Raw genomic sequence first — 24458 nt, forward strand, 5'->3', positions numbered from 1 at the left:
CGATGAGGAAAATAAACATTTAATCAATTTTAGAGTAAGGCTGTAATAAATTTTAGAGTAAGGCTGCTCTAGCATCTCAGTGCTAGAGGCATTACTGCAGTCCCTGGTTCGAATCCAGGATGCAGCAGATCCAACTGTGACTGGGAGTCCCACGGGGTGGCGCACAATTGGCCCAGCATCACCAGGGTAGGCTGTCATTGCAAATAAGAATTTGTTCTTAACTGACTTGCCTAGTTAAATAAAAGGTTAAAGATGGCTGGCTCAGTTGGTTAGAGTGCTTAGTTTATAACACTACGGTAGTGGGTTCAATTACCATGTGGGCAGAATGAACTAAATTATTTTACTATCGTTATGGAAGACATAAGGCTGATAGAAAGAGAGGGGAGGGGAGTTGAGGGTATAGGCAGTCTACAGCACTGGCCTTGGCTAGGTCTGTCTGTAGGTTTTTCTCATGCAGCACTATTAAAAAGGGTACGAATTAAATTGAAAGAATGAGAGAAGGAGACAGAGCGAGAGAGATGGAGGGAGAAAGAGAGGTAGGGAGAGGAGGAGAGAGAGAGGGAAATGGGTGTGTAGAGGAAGGGGGAGGTAGAGATGGAGGCATAGATAGAGACAGGTGAGTACCTCTCTCTCCATCCAGGCAAAGAATGAATAAGGCTGAATCTTTAAAGATAATTGTGTGTGTGTGTGTCTCTCTCTGTGTGTGTGTGTGTGTCTCTCTGTGTGTGTGTGTGTGTGTCTGTGTGTGTGTGTGTGTGTCTGTGTGTGTGTGTGTGTGTGTGTGTGTGTAGGGCAGATAAAGACATAGCGAAAGATTGTTAGAAGGAGAGCAAGATAGAGGAGAGGAGAAAGAGTTTGGGGCTGAAAGACACGGGCTTAGGAATGGAAGGTTTTAATTGTCCTTCCCTGTTGGTAAGAATGAATGATTAAAACCTCAAAAGATGAATGAGCAAAACGCTCATGGAACACCCTCGGAAAGCTGAGGACATAAATGAAAGTGGATGAGGAAATCTCCAATAAAATCCATCAAACCCCAACCAGTCCATCTACAACTCTATACAAGCATATTAGGTGCTGCAATCGTTTCCCTGCGCAGTAATGTCGGAGTATGTCAATCTGTGTAGATTGTACTGTATAGAAAGTGTTTTGAGGGTGAAAGTGTAACAGTGTAACACATGTGGCATGATGATCTCATCACTTACCGCTATAGCCTGGATTCTCTCCTGCTGTGACAGCCCCTCAGACATCCTGCCAGAAAGAGAGAAACAATTGAAATTAGAGAGCGAGAGAGAGAGAGGAAAGAAAGAAAGAAAGAAAGAAAGAAAGAAAGAAAGAAAGAAAGAAAGAAAGAAAGAAAGAAAGAAAGAAAGAAAGAAAGAAAGAAAGAAAGAAAGAAAGAAAGAAAGAAAGAAAAAGAGTTAGGGAGAGAGAGAGCGAGAGAGAGAAAGAGAGGGGAGACGGGGAGGGAGAAACAGGAGGTAGGAAGAGGGGGAGAGAGGGGAATGAAGGAAGGGTGGTAGAAAGAAGAAAAGGGTGGGTAGAGGAAGGGGGGAAAATATATATATATATACATATATATATATATAGAGAGAGAGAGAGAGAGGATGTTAAACACGGTTAACAAGAAACCCACAAGACAATTGGCCGTGAAGACAACATTCTGAAGACACAGCCAGTCTATTAGGTTTGTGGTCTTAGATACTATGGGTCTCTTTGCATTTGAAACATGTTGATGTTGAGAAGTGTTGGTAAGGACAAGTTACGTTTCTTCCACCCATGGTTACCTTAAATACAAACTTTTAAATTAATTTCACAAACAGACATTAACAAGCATCTCACTCCCTCTCCTTCTCTCTCCTTTGATTACAAATGCACAGGAGTAGCCCCATGTTGCCAAAGCACAGAGTCAAATTCATGCCAGTCAGTAGCACTTCATAAATCAAAAGAACAAGCAAATCATGATACACACACTGTAGAAATGATAGGGCCTAGGTATTTATGATTTCAGAAAAATATCTCCTTCACACACAGAGACATACACCAGAGAGAGAGAGTGAGATCTGAATTTCCTCCTCCAGTCTCATTGATAGCTGTAAAATCCCATTCCCGCTGGTCAAGCATTTTACTAGAGAGGAAACATGTATGCATCTATGCTTTCATACCCGAGGAATTCAGAACTTTCACACCCGAGGAATTCAGAACATTTGCAGATCAGTCCCATGGCTGCTTAGCTTTCCTACACACATTATTTCATAGATACACTCATAGTCATATGTATATGGTTTATAGTCATTAGTGTATGGTTAATAGTAATTGTTGTTTGTTTAATAGACATGTGTATGGTTAATAATCATGTAGTCATGTGTATGGTTAATAGTCGTGTGTGTATGGTTAATAGTCATGTAGTCATGTGTATGGTTAATAATCATGTAGTCATGTGTATGGTTAATAATCATGTAGTCATGTGTATGGTTAATAGTCATGTGTATGGTTAATAGTCATGTAGTCATGTGTATGGTTAATAGTCATGTAGTCATGTGTATGGTTAATAATCATGTAGTCATGTGTATGGTTAATAGTCATGTAGTCATGTGTATGGTTAATAATCATGTAGTCATGTGTATGGTTAATAGTCGTGTGTGTATGGTTAATAGTCATGTAGTCATGTGTATGGTTAATAATCATGTAGTCATGTGTATGGTTAATAATCATGTAGTCATGTGTATGGTTAATAATCATGTAGTCATGTGTATGGTTAATAATCATGTGTGTATGGTTAATAGTCATGTAGTCATGTGTATGGTTGATAATCATGTAGTCATGTGTATGGTTAATAATCATGTGTGTATGGTTAATAGTCATGTAGTCATGTGTATGGTTAATAATCATGTAGTCATATGTATGGTTGATAATCATGTGTGTGTGGTTAATAGTCGTGTGTGTATGGTTAATAGTCGTGTGTGTATGGTTAATAATCATGTGTGTATGGTTAATAGTCATGTAGTCATGTGTATGGTTAATAATCATGTAGTCATGTGTATGGTTCATAATCATGTGTGTATGGTTAATAATCATGTAGTCATGTGTATGGTTAATAGTCATGTGTGTATGGTTAATAATCATGTAGTCATGTGTATGGTTAATAATCATGTAGTCATGTGTATGGTTAATAGTCATGTAGTCATGTGTATGGTTAATAATCATGTAGTCATGTCTATGGTTAATAATCATGTAGTCATGTGTATGGTTAATAGTCGTGTGTGTATGGTTAATAGTCGTGTGTGTATGGTTAATAGTCTTGTGTGTATGGTTAATAGTCATGTAGTCATGTGTATGGTTAATAGTCGTGTAGTCATGTGTATGGTTAATAGTCATGATGGTATGATTAATAGTCGTGTGTGTATGGTTAATAGTCTTGTGTGTATGGTTAATAGTCATGTGTGTATGGTTAATAGTTGTGTGTGTATGGTTAATAGTTGTGTGTGTATGGTTAATAGTCGTGTGTGTGTGGTTAATAGTTGTGTGTGTATGGTTAATAGTCGTGTGTGTGTATGGTTAATAGTCATGTGTGTATGGTTAGTAGTTGTGTGAGTATGGTTAGTAGTAGTGTGTGTATGGTTAATAGTCGTGTGTGTATGGTTAATAGTCATGTAGTCATGTCTATGGTTAATAGTCATGTAGTCATGTGTATGGTTAGTAGTCGTGTGTGTGTATGGTTAATAGTCGTGTGTGTATGGTTAATAGTCGTGTGTGTATGGTTAATAGTCCTGTGTGTATGGTTAGTAGTCGTGTGTGTATGGTTAATAATCATGTAGTCATGTGTATGGTTGATAATCATGTAGTCATGTGTATGGTTAATAATAATGTAGTCATGTGTATGATTAATAATAATGTAGTCATGTGTATGGTTTATAATCATTTAGTCATGTGTATGGTTAATAATCATGTAGTCATGTCTATGGTTAATAGTCATGTGTATGGTAAATAGTCATGTAGTCATGTGTATGGTTGATAATCATGTAGTCATGTGTATGGTTAATAATCATGTAGTCATGTGTATGGTTAATAATCATGTAGTCATGTCTATGGTTAATAATCATGTAGTCATGTGTATGGTTAATAATCATGTAGTCATGTGTATGGTTAATAATTATGTAGTCGTGTGTGTGGTTAATAGTCGTGTGTGTATGGTTAATAGTCGTGTGTGTATGGTTAATAGTCGTGTGTGTATGGTTAATAGTCGTGTGTGTATGGTTAATAGTCGTGTGTGTATGGTTAATAGTCGTGTGTGTATGGTTAATAGTCGTGTGTGTATGGTTAATAGTCGTGTGTATGTGGTTAATAGTCGTGTGTGTATGGTTAATAGTCGTGTGTGTATGGTTAGTAGTCGTGTGAGTATGGTTAGTAGTCGTGTGTGTATGGTTAGTAGTCGTGTGTGTATGGTTAATAGTCGTGTGTGTATGGTTAATAGTCGTGTGTGTATGGTTAATAGTCGTGTGTGTGTATGGTTAATAGTCGTGTGTATGTGGTTAATAGTCGTGTGTGTGTATGGTTAATAGTCGTGTGTATGTGGTTAATAGTCGTGTGTGTATGGTTAATAGTCGTGTGTGTATGGTTAGTAGTCGTGTGTGTGTATGGTTAATAGTCGTGTGTGTATGGTTAATAGTCGTGTGTGTATGGTTAATAGTCATGTGTGTATGGTTAATAATCATGTAGTCATGTGTATGGTTGATAATCATGTATTCATGTGTATGGTTAATAATCATGTAGTCATGTGTATGGTTAATAATCATGTAGTCATGTGTATGGTTCATAATAATGTAGTCATGTGTATGGTTAATAATAATGTAGTCATGTGTATGGTTTATAATCATGTAGTCATGTGTATGGTTAATAATCATGTAGTCATGTCTATGGTTAATAGTCATGTGTATGGTAAATAGTCATGTAGTCATGTGTATGGTTGATAATCATGTAGTCATGTGTATGGTTAATAATCATGTAGTCATGTGTATGGTTAATAATCATGTAGTCATGTCTATGGTTAATAGTCATGTAGTCATGTGTATGGTTAATAATCATGTAGTCATGTCTATGGTTAATAGTCATGTGTATGGTTAATAGTCATGTAGTCATGTCTATGGTTAATAATCATGTAGTCATGTCTATGGTTAATAATCATGTAGTCATGTGTATGGTTAATAGTCATGTGTGTATGGTTAATAGTCGTGTGTGTGTGGTTAATAGTCGTGTGTGTGTGGTTAATAGTCGTGTGTGTATGGTTAATAGTCGTGTGTGTATGGTTAATAGTTGTGTGCGTATGGTTAATAGTCGTGTGTGTATGGTTAATAGTCATGTGTGTATGGTTAATAGTCGTGTGTGTATGCTTAATAATCATGTAGTCATGTGTATGGTTAATAGTCATGTAGTCATGTCTATGGTTAATAATCATGTAGTCATGTCTATGGTTAATAATAATGTAGTCATGGGTATGGTTAATAATCATGTAGTCATGTGTATGGTTAATAATCATGTAGTCATGTGTATGGTTAATAATCATGTAGTCATGTCTATGGTTAATAGTCATGTGTATGGTAAATAGTCATGTGTATATGGTTAATAATCATGTAGTCATGTGTATGGTTAATAGTCGTGTGTGTATGGTTAATAGTCGTGTGTGTATGGTTAATAGTCGTGTGTGTATGGTTAATAGTCGTGTGTGTATGGTTAATAGTCGTGTGTGTATGGTTAATAGTCGTGTGTGTATGGTTAATAGTCGTGTGTGTATGGTTAATAGTCGTGTGTATGTGGTTAATAGTCGTGTGTGTATGGTTAATAGTCGTGTGTGTATGGTTAGTAGTCGTGTGAGTATGGTTAGTAGTCGTGTGTGTATGGTTAGTAGTCGTGTGTGTATGGTTAATAGTCGTGTGTGTATGGTTAATAGTCGTGTGTGTATGGTTAATAGTCGTGTGTGTGTATGGTTAATAGTCGTGTGTATGTGGTTAATAGTCGTGTGTGTGTATGGTTAATAGTCGTGTGTATGTGGTTAATAGTCGTGTGTGTATGGTTAATAGTCGTGTGTGTATGGTTAGTAGTCGTGTGTGTGTATGGTTAATAGTCGTGTGTGTATGGTTAATAGTCGTGTGTGTATGGTTAATAGTCATGTGTGTATGGTTAATAATCATGTAGTCATGTGTATGGTTGATAATCATGTATTCATGTGTATGGTTAATAATCATGTAGTCATGTGTATGGTTAATAATCATGTAGTCATGTGTATGGTTCATAATAATGTAGTCATGTGTATGGTTAATAATAATGTAGTCATGTGTATGGTTTATAATCATGTAGTCATGTGTATGGTTAATAATCATGTAGTCATGTCTATGGTTAATAGTCATGTGTATGGTAAATAGTCATGTAGTCATGTGTATGGTTGATAATCATGTAGTCATGTGTATGGTTAATAATCATGTAGTCATGTGTATGGTTAATAATCATGTAGTCATGTCTATGGTTAATAGTCATGTAGTCATGTGTATGGTTAATAATCATGTAGTCATGTCTATGGTTAATAGTCATGTGTATGGTTAATAGTCATGTAGTCATGTCTATGGTTAATAATCATGTAGTCATGTCTATGGTTAATAATCATGTAGTCATGTGTATGGTTAATAGTCATGTGTGTATGGTTAATAGTCGTGTGTGTGTGGTTAATAGTCGTGTGTGTGTGGTTAATAGTCGTGTGTGTATGGTTAATAGTCGTGTGTGTATGGTTAATAGTTGTGTGCGTATGGTTAATAGTCGTGTGTGTATGGTTAATAGTCATGTGTGTATGGTTAATAGTCGTGTGTGTATGCTTAATAATCATGTAGTCATGTGTATGGTTAATAGTCATGTAGTCATGTCTATGGTTAATAATCATGTAGTCATGTCTATGGTTAATAATAATGTAGTCATGGGTATGGTTAATAATCATGTAGTCATGTGTATGGTTAATAATCATGTAGTCATGTGTATGGTTAATAATCATGTAGTCATGTCTATGGTTAATAGTCATGTGTATGGTAAATAGTCATGTGTATATGGTTAATAATCATGTAGTCATGTGTATGGTTAATAGTCGTGTGTGTATGGTTAATAGTTGTGTAGTCATGTGTATGGTTAATAATCATGTAGTCATGTGTATGGTTAATAATCATGTAGTCATGTCTATGGTTAATAGTCATGTGTATATGGTTAATAATCATGTAGTCATGTGTATGGTTAATAGTCGTGTGTGTATGGTTAATAGTTGTGTAGTCATGTGTATGGTTAATAATCATGTAGTCATGTGTATGGTTAATAATCATGTAGTCATGTCTATGGTTAATAGTCATGTGTATGGTTAATAATCATGTAGTCATGTCTATGGTTAATAGTCATGTGTATGGTTAATAATCATGTAGTCATGTGTATGGTTAATAATCATGTAGTCATGTGTATGGTTAATAATCATGTAGTCATGTCTATGGTTAATAATCATGTAGTCATGTGTGTATGGTTAATAGTCGTGTGTGTGTGTGGTTAATTGTCATGTGTGTATGGTTAATAGTTGTGTGTGTATGGTTAATAGTCGTGTGTGTATGGTTAATAGTCGTGTGTGTGTGGTTAATAGTCGTGTGTGTATGGTTAATAGTCATGTGTATATGGTTAATAATCATGTAGTCATGTGTATGGTTAATAGTCGTGTGTGTATGGTTAATAGTTGTGTAGTCATGTGTATGGTTAATAATCATGTAGTCATGTGTATGGTTAATAATCATGTAGTCATGTCTATGGTTAATAGTCATGTGTATGGTTAATAGTCATGCAGTCATGTGTATGGTTGATAATCATGTAGTCATGTGTATGGTTAATAATCATGTAGTCATGTGTATGGTTAATAATCATGTAGTCATGTGTATGGTTAATAGTCATGTAGTCATGTGTATGGTTAATAATCATGTTGTCATGTGTATGGTTAATAATCATGTAGTCATGTCTATGGTTAATAATCATGTAGTCATGTGTATGGTTAATAGTCATGTGTGTATGGTTAATAGTTGTGTGTGTATGGTTAATAGTCGTGTGTGTATGGTTAATAGTCGTGTGAGTATGGTTAGTAGTAGTTGTGTGTATGGTTAATAGTCTTGTGTGTGTGGTTAATAGTCGTGTGTGTGTGGTTAATAGTCGTGTGTGTATGGTTAATAGTCGTGTGTGTATGGTTAATAGTCGTGTGAGTATGGTTAGTAGTAGTTGTGTGTATGGTTAACAGTCGTGTGTGTGTGGTTAATAGTCGTGTGTGTGTGGTTAATAGTCGTGTGTGTATGGTTAATAGTCGTGTGTGTATGGTTAATAGTCGTGTGTGTATGGTTAACAGTCGTGTGTGTGTGGTTAATAGTCGTGTGTGTATGGTACATTTTTTTTATGTTTATTTTACCTTTATTTAACTAGGCAAGTCAGTTAAGAACAAATTCTTATTTTCAATGACGGCCTGTTCAGGGGACGAACGACAGATTTGTACCTTGTCAGCTCGGGGGTTTGAACTTGCAACCTTCCGGTTACTAGTCCAACGCTCTAACCACTAGGCTACCCTGCAGTCATGTTTGTATGGTTAATAGTTGTGTGTGTATGGTGTATGGACTAGAGCTACAGTAGGACCCTATAATTTGTTCACGTCACTGAGTCCTGATTAAAAAACAAATACAATAGTAAAGAAAGTAACACCTTGTATATAAAAACTCAATAGGTGGAATGAAGCCAAAAAATGACAACCAGACAAATCGCTGATTCTTTGGCAACAGCATGACTTATCACTACCTACACAAGTTATTTGATTTAAGAAAACCATCAAAACTTACTACCACTCTCTCAGGACATTCAAGGAAATATTGATTTATCAAATAGATAGCATGGATAATTCTGACAGCCACCTCATTCTTTCTCATGTTGAGATTTTTGTGGGGGAATAAGGATGAGCTTGAACAGTCATCAATCACCACACGAGGAAATTCCATATATTTTACCAAACAGAAAGAAGGATGTCGGGCAATAATATGCTGTATAATTGATAATGATTCTCCATCGTATGTCAGGCTAATTGATTCCTGAATTGGTCCCCACAAGGCATCTTGCCATGATCCAGTCTATCCACAAAAATGTGGTGCCACATTTTCACACATTCATACACAATAAAACACATTAACACACAGTGAATCCCATATGTTCACACTTTACATGAAGTACCCTATAAAGTACCCTATCCTTAGTCCAGAACTGTTTAACTGAACCATACATTGTGGCTATCACAGCAGGGCCATGTTATCATGGTAGAGTTTGGCCCTGAATTAATTTTGCTCCTCCATGTTGCAGAAGATTATTGATCTTCCATGTCTATTGTGCAGCGACCCTCATCTCTAGGCTCCTGATCTCATCTCTGATAGGTCAGAGTAAGAATGCCAGAAGGACAGCCTCTCCTTGACCTTTCAACCCCAGAAAAAACACATAAAAAGGACAATCAGGCCTCAAGCAGCAAATGGCCAGTAGCTTAGTCAAGTGAGTGCACTACTCCAGGTGGCGGGTAGCCTAGCGGTTAAGAGCGTTAGACAAGTAACTGAAAAGTCGCTGGTTTGAATCCCCGAGCTGACTAGGTGAAAAAATATGTCATTGTGCCCTTGAACAAGGCACTTAACCCTAATTGTTCCTGTAAGTTGCACCGGATGAGAGCGTCTGCTAAATGACTAAAATATACTCAATACTCCTTATCCAAAAGCACTATCGACAACCACAGTAATGCGTTGCCACTCTGGGTCTAGTGTGCTAGCCAAGATGGCTGACTCTGTAATTTGATAATAAATAACAGACAAGTTGAGTGTGAAATAGGGAAAGAGACAAGTTGAGGCTCAACCTAGCTCAATAAAAGCTTTCACAACAGTTTTATGGGGGGGGGGGGGGGGGGTTGAAAATTGAGGAATTAATTCCTGGAGGAGACTGCAAGGGGTCCAAAACCAAAATATGACACCAAACCAGTGGATGATAACTTGTTAAGGTGGGTGCATCCCACCCAGACACCAGCACCACCAGCATCCCATCCAGTCCCAGACTGTGTTGGTCAGGAGTGACCTTCCCCCCTCTGATAGCCCTGTTTGAAAGATGAGATGTACAGCATGCCATGAGGGAACGCAGGAATGCCTGGCCTCCGCTACCGTCCTTCTCCACCGACCCAACACCCCCCCCCCCCCCCCCCCCCAATATACTGTAACACACACCACCTGTAAAAATATAATGCGTTTTTCGGGGCTCCTAAGTCAAATATGCTTGGCTTACAGTGGAGAGTGGTATGAGAAGCTGAGGGGGTAAGCAGAAAGAGTGGAAAGCGGGAGGTTATAATTTACAATGAGGACCTTTATTTTAACAAGGCGAGCCAGCAGAACTCAGCCTAGGACCATGTGTACCAGGCAAAAAAAAGAGGACAAAATGTTTCATTGTTTCAAGTTTCAAGTTTTATTTGTCACAAGCACAAATGCTTAATTTGCATGCCCTAGCCAACAGTGTAGTATTCAATATCAAAATATTATAACTCATCTATTTGTTTTAACCCAGAGAAATAAGAAATTAGAGAGGAAGATATATACAGAGTCAGAGCCAGTAGCACATTTACAATGTGCAGGGATTCTGGAGTATTGAGGTAGATGTAAATATGTAGGCAGCCATTAGGAGAAAGTGACTGGTAACAGCATTAATAATAATAACAATAGTAAACAGCATAGCAGCAGCATAAGTGGTGAGTGGGTGCCTGTGTGGTGGTGAGAGTGTCTACGTAAGTGTGAGGTGTGGGTGAGTGCAAGAGTGTCACTGTAGGCGGATGGATATACATGTAAACAGGAATATAGAAATAATTATGATACTAAATGGTAATATATACATGTAAACAGGGCTGAAAGGTGACTGGTAGCAGGAATATATAAATACTTGTGATAATATACAAATGGTAATGTATACATGTAAACAGGAGTAATAGTGACCAGTAGGATAAGAAATAGATATATACTAATGGTAATCAATAATCAATGAACAGCAATGTAGTGGTAGTAATAAGTCTATAAGTTTACTTCACTACATTCCTAAGGAAAATAATATACTTTTTACTTCATACACTTTCCCTGACACCCAAAAGTACTTTTTTGATAGGAAAATGGTCCAATTCACACAACTTATCAAGAGAATATCCCTGGTCATCCCTACTACCTCTTATTTTTTAAATATATTTTTTTCTATTGTGTTATTGACTGTACATTTATTTATATGTAACTCTGTGTTGTTGTTTTGTCGCACTGCTTTGCTTTATCTTGGCTAGGTCGCAGTTGTAAATGAGAACTTGTTCTCAACTGGCCTACCTGGTTAAATAAAGGTGAAATAAATACATAAATAATTATCTGGAAGACTCACTAAACACATGCTTGGTTTGTAAATTAATGTCAGAGTGTTGTAGTGTACCCCTGGCAATCCATGAATGTAAACATTTTTTTTTAAAGAACATTGTCCTGTCTGATTTGCATAATATAAGGAATTTGAATTTATTAATAATTTTACTTTTGATACTTAAGTACATTTTAGCAATTCCATTTACTTGTGATACTTAAGTATATTTCAAACCAAATACTTTTAGACTCTTACTCAGTGGTTATTTTACTGTGAGACTTTTACTTTAGTAATTTTCTATTAAGGCATCTTATTTTTTTGTAGGTGCATGATAATGGTCCATTCTAAATCAAAACAAATTTCACTCATATATTATTTTACTAAATCAAGAATAGTCTGATGGGTGACAATATTAGCCTATCACCTGTGAATGATGCCCAGCATAAAAAAATGCCTTTTTCTCAACTTTTCAAATCATATTCGCACAGTTTCAAGTTTGGGGAAGATAATTTTCACCATAAAAATGCACCTTTATAATAAAAGCATTACATGCATAATTGCATTTGTGGTCACATTTGATAATGGTGTTTTCCGCTAGTGGAACATTTGCCCTTATAGCCTACTTCCATGTGTGCATTGCTGCACTTATAATGTGAAGAAACAGCCTAATAGTTTATCAATATTTTAAGCCAAACTTTCTTTGTTGCGTCAGCCACATTGGGTAAAAAGTTAATTATTAGATGCTAGTAGTTGTATTAATTTGGGATCAATCGCATCCCACAACTGTCCCAGACTATGTTTGGAATAGAATTGGTCAACTTTTGCACTACGGGGGACAGTAGATTGACATAGGCTAGAGCTTTTGCTGTTTGTTAGGCCTACTCCTCTTGTTGGCTGACGAAAAGTAAATGTGGACAGTTCTTCCAATATCTTCAACATGCACCTCAGAATTGGATAAGGACACGCGCAGTTGCGTCCCCAATGTGTCTGTCTTCACTTGTAGCCTGTGAGAAAGACCCCATCACGTGATGGAGAGGCATGTGAGTGAGAGGTGATTCAGAGCGCACAGCACTCTGGGCCAAGGGCACAACAGCCACTGGCAGTAAAAGGCATGGATTTTTTTAGGGAGTATTATGGCCACACAAAGGGGATGCCGTCGTAAAATTCTAGGCATTATCGAGTGCTTGTCAAATTGTGATTGAGTGACCGATGTACTGTGTACAGCTCGTGCAAAAAAACTAAGCAGAGCTCATGCTTTTCAAGTTACTTTTTTCATATCATCATTAGAGTTTTACCATCAACAAGAATGATGGTAGTCAGCTGAAAACATGTGGGGATAACAGACTTGGACAAGGAGAGGTTGAAAATGTGATGCTCCCTTTGAAAATTCTGTGATATATGCAAAACACATAGGTGTTTGCGTCGATGCTATGTCTCTGGGACAAAATGCAATTAGCATATCACATGTGGCTCATCTTAGATGCTACGCTAGGTATTGTCTGAGGAAAATGAGTATCTACCAATAAGTAAAGGCTATCCACCAATAAGTAAAGGCTATCTACCAAGAAGTAGAAGCTACCCACCAATCTGTACAGGCTAGGTTTGATGGAGGCTGTTGGAGTGGCTACAGTACATCAGGAGATAAACTAATTCATCTGGGTAGAAACCTTCGGAGGGCGAGTGGGTCAAAGTGTAGTGGTGAATCGATTACATAACCTTGCATTATTAATGTGTAAAATCAACAATTTAGACTGGATTTTTTTGTTCCTTCCCAGCTGCAGCTCGGAATTCTCTAAAAAGATCACATGCTAATTTTCTCACTGTCACATGCACATTTTCATGAAGTGCCAACAACGGCAGAAGGGTTCTGGTTTTGGTCAGCCCTCAGAGAAGCTTGTTCCTGTTCAACAGGCATTGCTTCGTTTTAATTTTTTTTAAATCCCATAAATGAATTGTTATGTTGCCCAATATTAGCCCTTGAAGCTTTTTGTCATTAGAAATAGGATGATGAATGTATCAATATGAGGCCAAGCAAAATGGCTGTGGGAAATTGCTGTGGGAATGTTCAAACTTCCAGGATCAACACATTTGGTTCAAATGCCTCTGGGGGTATTGCAGAGCACTGGTCAATTTCACTCATGAATACTGACCATGAACTGGTGCATCATGTCCAGCCCTTTTCATTACACGTGAACATTTCATTGGAGGTGAATCTGAGGGCACTGTGACCTGATGTGTTTGTGTGTGAGAATGTGTGTGTGCGTGCATGCTTTCTTGCAAGCGTGTATGTGAGGGGGTTGTATGTGGGTGCATTCCAGAAGAGGACCTGTCAAAGCCCCAGTAAAACTGCACTGCTGCAACAAGCTAAGCTCCATAGGGGCCTACAGGAGCTATATACAGACAGGGGGGCTCAAATTTGACAGGGAGTCATTAATAGTGATATTAATAGTGACACTAATGACATCACTTCATACTACACACTCTAAGAAGAAACGGGTTCCAAAAGGGTTCTTTGCAGAGGGATATGTTTCTACCAAAAACAATTTTGCTCAGAAGAACCCTTTTTGGAAGACAAGTCTTCATTGTAAGGCAAAGGGTTCTACCTAGAAATTTTAACATCATAAGAGCCATTTTGGAAGAAAGGGTTCTTTGATGATTCTTTGGGAGGCAAGAAGGGTTCTACATAGAACCATATATAATATTTCCCAGCATGCTCTATTTGAGTGAGAATTTCAGAATGTTTTGTTTTGCTGTAATTTCTGTGTTTTTGCATTTACAGTGATTGGTTAATAGATTTCATGCTACACAAAAATAACATAATACAGTTTAATACAGTCCATAATAGAGTCCAATCTGTTGGATTTATTGCACCCGTAACTTAGGTTGTTCAAGTTTAGATGGTTGAGGTAGTGTCAGTAATTCATCTTCCCTACACTGGCAGTCATTCTGAATGCAGGATGTGGGTAATTAACAATTCCACTTGTTGGATATCCTAACACTGTCTGGATTCCGATCAATAGGAATTACAAATCACTTTGCCAGCCAGCATAATGTAACTTGCAGGCCTGACGTCAGTAAACCAGGAGATTCCTGACACCAGGAGATAGTCTACACTCGGTTTGTTGCTTTTATGAAATCGTTTTCATGAAATCGTTTTTAATCATAGCTAAAGTTTGTATTGCTACGCAATCTGCAACGCGGTCAGCCTTTACATCTGGGACAGCAAGTTTGTGTTCCTGTTAAGTAGCAGTTAGCCTGCTCCATTTTCATGATGGCTAGCAGCTAACGCTAGCAGTGCTAACCCACCAGTGCTTTTATCCACGGCTGGGCACAAAAACTTCAGGTGTGAAAAGATTTCCACACAAGATGAAGATAAGGTGGAACTGGAAAATGGACAGGGATTTGTCTGCCCTAAATGCAACACCATCGAGCAGCTTAGGGAAGAGATCCTTTGGCTGTTAGCTCGGCTGTGAGAAAAGAACAACCTGCTTTTAAAAGTACACCGACTTTGCTGTAACCCAGGCAAACCGAATCTCAGTTTTAAATGCCTGATAGCAAAGCTGTCGGTGAGTTGGGCAGGGTTGATCTGTCCCAATCCAACAGACAGATGTTCAGCTCAACTCCGCGGCCCATGGGAGACTGGACACTCGCAAGGCGTAAGAGATCGGGGAGACAGTCTGGCCACCCTTCATCTATCCAAGAAGATCTGATCCAGCTATCAAACAGCTTTTCCCCGCTTGAGACGGATCTACCAGCCCCGGGAGTCAGCACAGATCCTGGCCACCATAGTTCAGCAGATCACTTCCCCATCGGATTCCATCACGACCACCATCATTGTGGGCAGCTCGATACTGAGAGATTTTGGCTTGCCTACGATTTGTTGACCGACCAAGGTCCTCTGTCACCCAGGAGCCATTGTCCATGACATCAACTCCCTCCAGGAGCCCGACGCAAATTATATACTGCTTTCTCGGGAACAGGCCCAGATCCCTGTGATTTGCGTGAAGAGGAGGTGGAGAAAAAGGGTCCAGAAGGTGGGCTACCTTCTGATAATTCGGGCTCGATCAAATAAACCCCCACTTCCTTCCATTCTGCTAGCAAACGTGCAATCTCTGGATAATTAAATAGATGACCTACATGAAAGATAAAACTACCAACGGGACATTCAAAACTGTAATATCTTATGCTTCATGGAGTCGTGGCTGAATGACGACACTACCAACATACAGCTGGCTGGTTATACGGTGCACCGTCAGGATAGAACAGCGGTGTCTGGTAAGACAAGTGGCGGGGGATGATGTATTTTGTAAATAACAGCTAGTGCACAATATCTAAGGAAGTTTTGAGCTATTGCTCGTTTGAGGTAGAGTATCTCATGATAAGCTGTAGACCACACTATCTACCTAGAGAGTTTTCATCTGTATTTTTTGCAGCTGTTTACATACCACCACAGTCAGAGGCTGGAACTAAGATAGCATTGAATGATCTGTATTCCGCCATAAGCAAACAAGAAAACACTCACCCAGAGGCGGCTCTCCTAGTCGCCAGGGACTTTAATGCAGGGAAACTTAAATCTGTTTTGCCAAATTTCTATCAGCATGTTAAATGTGCCACCAGAGGGACAAAAACTCTGGACCACCTTTACTCCACACAGAGAGACACATACAAAGATCTCCCTCGCCCTCCATTTGGAAAATCTGACCATAATTCTATCCCCCTGATTCCTGCTTACAAGCAAAAATAAAAGCAGGAAGCATCAGTGACTAGATCAATAAAAAAACTGGTCAGATGTATAGAGGGGGGTACCGGTACAGAGTCAATGTGTTAGTTGAGGTACACCACATCAGTCATGTACGTACATACCCCAACCAGAAGCCATGGATTACAGGCAACATCTGCTCTGAGCTAATAGCTAGAGCTGCCGCTTTCAAGGAGTGGGACTCTAACCCGGAAGCTTATAAGAAATCACGCAAGCCCTCTGACGAACCATCAAACAGGCAAAGTGCCAATACAGGACTAAGATCGAATCATATTACACCGGCTCAGATGCTCGTCGGATGTGGCAGGGCTTGCAAACAATTACAAACTACAAAGGGAAGCACAGCTGAGAGCTGCCCAGTGACATGAGCCTACCAGACGAGCTAGACTACTTCTATGCTCGTTTCGAGGCAAATAACACTGAAACATGCATGACAGCACCAGCTGCTCCGGAAGACTGTGTGATCACGCTCTCCGCAGCCGATGTGAGTAAGACCTGTAAAAAGGTCAACATTTACAAAGCCGCAGCGCCAGACGGATTACCAGGACGTGTAATGCGAGCATGCGCTGAACAACTGGCAAGTGTCTACACTGACATTTTCAACGTCTCCCTGTCCGAGTCTGTAACAGCAACCTGTTTCAAGCAGACCACCATAGTACCTGTGCCCAAGAACACTAAGTTAACCTGCCTAAATGACTACCGACTCGTAGCACTCATGTCTGTAGCCATGAAGTGCTTTGAAAGGCTGGTCATGGCTCACAACACCATCATCCCAGAAACCCTAGACCCACTCCAATTTGCATACTGCCCCAACAGATCCACAGATGATGCAATCTCAATTGCACTCCAGACGGCCCTTTCCCACCTGGACAAAAGGAAAAACAATGTGAGAATGCCATTCATTGATTACAGCTCAGCGTTCAACACCATAGTGACCTCAAAGCACATCAATGAGCTAAGGACCCTGGGACTAAACACTTTCCTCTGCAACTGGATCCTGGATTTCCGGACGGGCCGCACCCAGGTGGTAAGGGTAGGTAATAACACATCCGATACACTGATCCTCAACACAGGGGCTCCTCAGGGGTGCGTACTCAGTCCCCTCCTGTACTACCTGTTCATTCATGACTGCACGGCCAGGCACGACTCCAACATCATCATTAAGTTTGATGATGACAACAGTGGTAGGCCTGATCACTGACAACGACGAGACAGCCTTTATGGAGGAGGTCAGAGACTTGGCCGTGTGGTGCCAGGACAACAACCTCTCCCTCAACGTGATCAAGACAAAAGAGATGACTGTGTACTACAGGAAAAAGAGGAAACTAACATGGTCCAAACACACCAAGACATTCGTGTTGAGGGCACGACAAAACCTATTCCCCCTCAGGAGGTTCCTCAGATCCTCAAAATGTTCTACAGCTGCACCAGAGAGCATGTTGACTGGTTGCATCACTGCCTGGTATGGCAACTGCTTGGCCACTGACCGCAAGGCACTACAGAGTGTAGTGCGAATGGCCCAATACATCACTGGGGCCAAGCTTCCTGCAATCCAGGACCTCTATTCCAGGCAGCGTCAGAGGAGGGCCCCAAAAATTGTCAAAGACTCCAGCCACCCTAGTCATAGACTGTTCTCTCTGCGATCGCACGGCAAGTGGTACCAGAGCGCCAAGTCTAGTTCCAACAGGCTTCTAAATAGCTTCTAACCCCAAATCATAAGTCTCCTAAACACCTAAGCAAATGGCTACCCAAACTATTTGCATTACACCCCCCTCCCCCACACACACACTTTTACACCGCTGCTACTCTTTGTTGTTATCATCTATGCATAGTCACTTTAATAACTCTACCTACATGTACATATTACCTCAACTAACCGGTGCCCCCCTGTATATGGTCTCGCTATTGCTATTTTACTGCTGCTCTTTAATTACTTGTTACTTTTATCTGTATTTTTTTTAAACTGCAATGTTGGTTAGGGGCTCGAAAGTAAGCATTTCAATGTAAGGTGTACGTACACCTGTTGTATTCGGCGCATGTGACTAATAACAGTTGATTTGATATGATGGGAAGTTTGATGATATGTGCTCTAGCCTACCACGCAAAGGCAATATGGATTTCTCTGGTTGACACGGACATGCTCAGGAAAGTGATACCACAACTTAAGCTTTCTACTTGCCTACTCAAACCTATCCCCATCACATTCTTCAAAACAGTTTTTAATTGCATATATGAAGAAGTGCAAGCTATTGTTAATCACTCCCAGTTCACAGGCACTTCCCCCACTGCATTAAAACTGCTATGGTGAAAAGTAATCTAGATGCTTCAGCTTTTAGCAATTTTCAGCCAATCTCAAACCTTCCATTCTTAAGCAAAATTGTGTAGAAATTGGTTTTCAAACATCTAAATAGTGCCAAATGTATTTTTGAAAAATTCCAATCTGGTGTTCGTGCCCACCACAGCACAGCCTTAGTTAAAGTAGTAAATTATCTTAGAGCCAGCACAGATGCCAAACAGCTCTCTGTCCTTGTACTCTTAGATTGAAGTGCTGCATTCGATACCTTTGACCATGATATCCTTCTGGACAGACTGGAGAGGTGGGATCGCCTCTGGTCCAGTTCTAAATTGGTTTAGGACCAATTTAAGCGGTCACAGGTTTTCTGTCACCCTTGGCAGCATTTTCAGAAAACACAGCACTGATTTTCACAGCTACGCAGCCGATACACAGCTTTATATTTCTGTGTCACCAGAGGATTTTAGCTCCATGGATAAATTATTAGACTGTATTAGTGATTTAAATATTGGATGGGTCAAAACTTCCTCCAGCTAAAGACTGAGGTACTTATTGTTAGAGCCAAAGCAAAGAGAGAGAATGTAGCTGCACATTTTATTTATTTATTCACGGGCAATAAAGATAAAACACCAAGTAAAAAACCTAGGTGTTATTTTAGATTCTGAACAAAACGTTGACTGTGACCAAAATAGGTTTTTACCACCTGAGGAACATTACTGGCATTGGGCGGCAGGTAGCCTAGTGGTTAGAGTGTTGGGCCAGTAACTGAAAGGCTGGAAGATCAAATCCCTGAGCTGACAAGGTAGAAATCTGTCATTCTGCCCCTGAACAAGGCAGTTAACCCACTGTTCCTAGGCTGTCATTGAAATAAGAATTTGTTCTTAACTGACTTGCCTAGTTAAATAAAGTTTTTTTTTAAATGCTGAGGTGTGGCTGTTTCTCTCTCTGCTGATGCAGAGAGACTCCTCCATGCTTTTATTGTAAGCAGGCTTGACAACTGTAAAGCTCTCCTGTCTGGTCTACTCAAGAAAGCCATTGGTCAACTGCAAAACATACAGAATGCTGCAGCATGGGTACTTACTAAAGACAAGACGGAGAGCCCACATTACACCGGTTTTAAGGTCTCTGCACTGGCAGCCTGTGAGTTTTAGAATTCATTTTGAGATTCTTCTATTGGTTTTTAAATCCGTCCATGATTGTGCAGCCCAATACATGTCAGATGTGCTTTAAGTTATGTACCCAGTAGGTCCCTCAGGTCCTCTGGCACTGGCCTTTTAACTATCCCAAAGCCTAGGACCAAGAGGCATGGAGAGGCAGCCAGAGAACCTGAGGAGGGCTGAAACGTAGAACATATGTAAACATCTTTTTAGCTTTGCTTTTCCTTAGGGTGATTTTTAGTCATTCAGTTTGTGTCATTCTTTAGTTGTTTATCTTATGTTTGTTGTGTAGTAAATATTTCAGCTTTCATTTTCATAGTTTTTTATTCATTTTTTCATGTAAAGCACATCCATGCCTGAAATGTGCTGTATAAATAAAGCTTGATTTCATTTGATTTGACCACTGTGTTAGGGTATAACTAGGGCCTCAAAGAAAGGCCTTATGACATATGTAATAAATTGTCATAAATAAAGGCTGGTGGAACCATTCAGAGGGTTCTAGGAAGAATCTTCCAAAGATAAAAGGGTTCTCAGGAGAACCCTTTGTAGAAGGTTTTAGGCAGAACCATATACAGGGGGTTATTTGAAAAACCCTGCATAGATGGTCCTAGATAGAACACTCTGCAAAGGGTTTTACCCAGCACCAAAAAGGGTTCCCCTATGAGGACAAACCAAAGCTCCCTGTATGATTCTACATAGAAAAGGTTTTTCTTAGAGTGCAGTATATTGTTCAGATATAGAGATATACATATTGTGACGACCCTGGGTTTATAAGCGCGGAAATCGACCCTGCCGCTCGAGCATGCTTTTGCGGCACAGTCGATAGGTCAAGGGTTCGAGACCTGCTCCCTGCTGTTTCATTACAGTATATTCCATGGATATTTTTTAACTACTGTGTTTCCACTTACAGTAAATTGTGAAATTCTATGTGGTATTGGATCTTAGTCATACTTCTGTTGGAGGTACTAACAGTAGTGCTGCCTGTATATTATTGTTGTATCATTATTGTTTATGCTTAGACCAGTTTGGCATCCCTGGATCCATTCCACATACCGGAATCCTACTCCTTGGGAACACTGCAGGCTTTTCAAGAATTCAAATTTCCCCTCAGAATCAGTGATTTCGGAATAGGAGGGATATGTACTCTGGAGTCTGGTGTCAGTGAGAGCAAGGACAATGACACCGTTCTGTGTGTGGGAAACAACAAAAATATAATGTGAAATATGTCCACTCAGATTAGATGAGGCAGGTAAAAAGTTAAAGGGAGATGGGGAAATTAGTGAGCACAGGTGCAGAGTCACTTCAAATACTAAGAGATGTGTTCCGCTTTGTTGATGTGGTCTGGGGATTTCTAGAGGGCGTGGTGCTATTCTGAGTGCTTCATAATAACAATTCAGAAACCAAAGCATAAACCGAACAGTTTCTTCAGCAAGATACTTGGTCAAATATGACAGAATGATGAGCTTCCTTTTAAAAGAAATGCAGTGTTAGCGCAGAGGCACCTACGATCACTAGCAATGTAATAATACACATTTTACGCTGATTTCTTTGCCATTTCTCTGTATCCTTCCTGAGAAAAAACAGCTCATTGAGAATAAGGAATCTAAGGCATCTATTCTGTATTTCCAAAGAAATCAAACACACAAATGAGCTGATACATGTTTTTCCTCCCAGGCAGAGAGTATGTCTAGCTGGACCAGCCTATTTTACTCTCCTTCTGTTTCCACTGTAAGGTCTTCAATTCAAGGCACTTCACTTCACTGGTCAGGCGTTCTGTTTTGAAAGCAGGGCTGAGTATGTCTTGCTGTCACGCCCCCCCCCCCCCAAAAAAAAACATGCAGGCGGGTGACAAAGAGAAGCTTTAAGGCTTCATGACCAACACCACTGTCCCTCGCAATGACAGAAAATATTCTGCAGAGTCGGCAAAGGGAAGCTCTAGAGAGCCTGATTCGCCCTGATTCGCTCTTGTCTGCAGTGTAATGTGATCGAGGCCAACGGGCATATCCTGTCCCTCGTCACATGGAGGGAGACGTGCGGGACACAGACACAGTGACAGGCTGGGTGGGGTCACATCATGCAGACCGACAATGAGACAGTAAAAAATAAGGACTTGGGGTTTTTTCTATCCCCAAACACAACACGGTGGCACTTCCTCCAACACCCTCTACAAGCAGCAACAGAAGGAAGGGGCACGGAGTCAGACACCACTAATAATCTCAACAAATGGTATTGCCCTGCTGGCCTGTTGAGAATAGGGTGGGGTACTTGCAGTGAATACACATAAATCTAGTCTTTATTTAGGTTGGTAAAATATCTCATTTCAGTGTCCTTTTGACTTTACGACAGCTTATCTGGTCCTACAAAACCTATTAAGCTATTGGTAACATGGTTAACCAATGTGGATGTTGTTGTTAGAATATTACATAATCAAAATGTGTTGTTGACAAAATAATTAAAATGGCTGTCTGGTAGCCTCAATAAATAGACAATATTTGCTGTAGTTTAACATGTTTTTGCATGTATAGCTTATTTTTTTATTTGACATGACTTGAAAAAACGCATGACTCGACATGACTTGCTCTTAGAATGTGCGACTTGGACTCGACTCGTTCTACTTGGGACTCAACTTGAGACTCAGACCTTGTGACTTGAGACTTGCTTGTGACTCGAATAACAATGATTTGGTCCCACCTCTGGTAAGCCATTACGGTGCCATCAACATCTACGAACAACAATAATGAAAGAAGAGAAATGGAGACAGACGGGGATGTAACGCCAGTAACTAATAAGCCTCATGGGGAAAGTGTGTCCCGGTGTTGTGGCTGCTACTGTCAGTACACTCGGTACCCTAGGCTAGGGTTGCAATATTCCTTAAAAAGGTTCCAAGGGTTTTCATGAATCCCAATTGGAGGATTCCCAAAATCAGAAGTGAATAAACAGGGAAAGAATCCTTAAACTGGGAATCATTCAGCTGCGATTTCTGAAAGAAAAATAAAACAGGGAATATGGGGAAAGCTTTTCTGAAAAAACAGGGAATTTGGGGAAAGTTTCCTGAATTTTGTAATCCTACCCCAGGGTGGCCTGCCTTCTTTCCCTAGCCTCAACCACCATCTCCACAGGACAATAGAGGCTCCAACTCAAACCCTCAATAGGCTAATGTGGTGTACCCTGATAAAGTCCACACAGATAAATAATCTATGCCCAATAAAACCATGAGGAAATGTCACCACTGACATGTTCAGGGCTCATGGATGATCAATTAACCTTTAAGCATGAAGAACAAGGTGTGAAGAAGACAGAGGAAAATATCCCAAAGCTTTTGCTGATGGATGAATTTGCATCCTGGCTGTGAGCAGATTACAGGGTTCATTTTTTAAAATGAAAGGAAGGTGTAGAAAGCGCTACACTCCTAAATCAGTTCCGGTTGTCACGATATTTGACCTTTTACTATTGTGTATTTCAAAATGAAATAGCCATTTCAAAAATGCTCTCGAATACTTTTGTCTAGAAATAGTTACAAATGTTTATTGTTCAGGAACAGTGTGTGTTGGATTTGTCTAATCTCAAACTTGACGATCGATGAATCTATGTTAACATGTGGGTTTACTTGGTCTCATCCTGTTTGGACAACAGGATGGGGTGTGACACTGAGCCATTAGAGTCTAAAATAAGTCAATTCCCACCACATACATGAGTGAAAAACACAAAGAAAACCACCACTGTATTGTCGGAAACAGCCCTCCGAGTATGACAATGCATATGAATGTCTGTCACGGTTGTTATGATAGACGGACCAAGGCGCAGCGTGATTCGACTTCCACATCTTTTATTAGTGAAATTTAAACAAAACAATATACAAACAAACAACGACCGTGAAGTAACAGCGCACACATCAGCACTCAACAAAACAATATCCCACAAATGCAGGTGGGAACAGGGACACCTTAAGTATGATCCCCAATTAGAGACAACGAATATCAGCTGCCTCTAATAGGGAACCATACTAAGAGCACCAACATAGAAATGCATCGACTAGAACACCCCCTAGTCATGCCCTGACCTACAACACCATAGAGAACAAAGGGCTCTCTATGTTCAGGATGTGGCAATGTCATGTGAATGAATATTGCTCCTGTAAGTCACTCTGTAAAGGAGCGTCTGCTAAATGACTAAAATGTTAATTTATACTGACCAAAAATATAAACACATCATCCCATGTTTCATGATATTACAAAAATGTAATATTCTAACATGTATGATACAGTAGATACTAAATGGACAGATATAGCAACAACAAGGGCACAAATCTAGAAGTAACATTATATATTTTAGTCTGCTCAGTTGACCGTGCGATGAGAAAATGAATAGAAACTATGTATCTACCACTTAAGTCCAGTGCTGAGTCCTTACAGGGGGCACGGCCCACTATCTAGTCATCATTCAGGGGGGTATGAGCCGCTAAGAAGCAATGTTACCTTGCCTGCACAAGTACCAATAGATGTCCTGCTCTGTAAATATTCTCCAGTTATGTTATGACACACAGTGGTGGTGCGAGAAAGATACTGTTCAAACAATTCAAGATCATAGCACTTGTGGCTTGGCTGGAAGTCATGAAAGTGTGGTCTCAAAGATCTCAAAGTCAAATGGATCAATTCAATATTTCAGACAAAGGCTTGAACGTGAGATATTTTTGCTTATGCACCAAACATGAAAGTAAATCCCATTATTGTCATACTGTTATTGAGTATAATGTTTGTGTAAACTAGAGTAAAACAAAGCTCTTAAAGGGATGGTTCAGCTTTTTTAA

The 24458-nt window shown here is 39.8% G+C and overlaps 1 protein-coding gene across 3 annotated transcripts in view; it reads right to left on the reverse strand.

Moving 5' to 3' along the window:
* Positions 1 to 24458, reverse strand: part of LOC110490953 (paralemmin-1) — a 72820-nt gene that overhangs the window by 43006 nt on the left and 5356 nt on the right. For all 3 annotated transcript variants that reach the window (XM_036952453.2, XM_036952535.2, XM_036952292.2), the window contains exon 2: positions 1203 to 1248. In XM_036952453.2, the coding sequence (XP_036808348.1) occupies positions 1203 to 1248 (46 nt within the window). The remainder of the gene's footprint in view (positions 1 to 1202; positions 1249 to 24458) is intronic.

This window comes from Oncorhynchus mykiss, chromosome 1 (assembly GCF_057628025.1).
Source record: "Oncorhynchus mykiss isolate SJ-2025 chromosome 1, ASM5762802v1, whole genome shotgun sequence".
NCBI classification, from domain to species: Eukaryota; Metazoa; Chordata; class Actinopteri; order Salmoniformes; family Salmonidae; genus Oncorhynchus; species Oncorhynchus mykiss.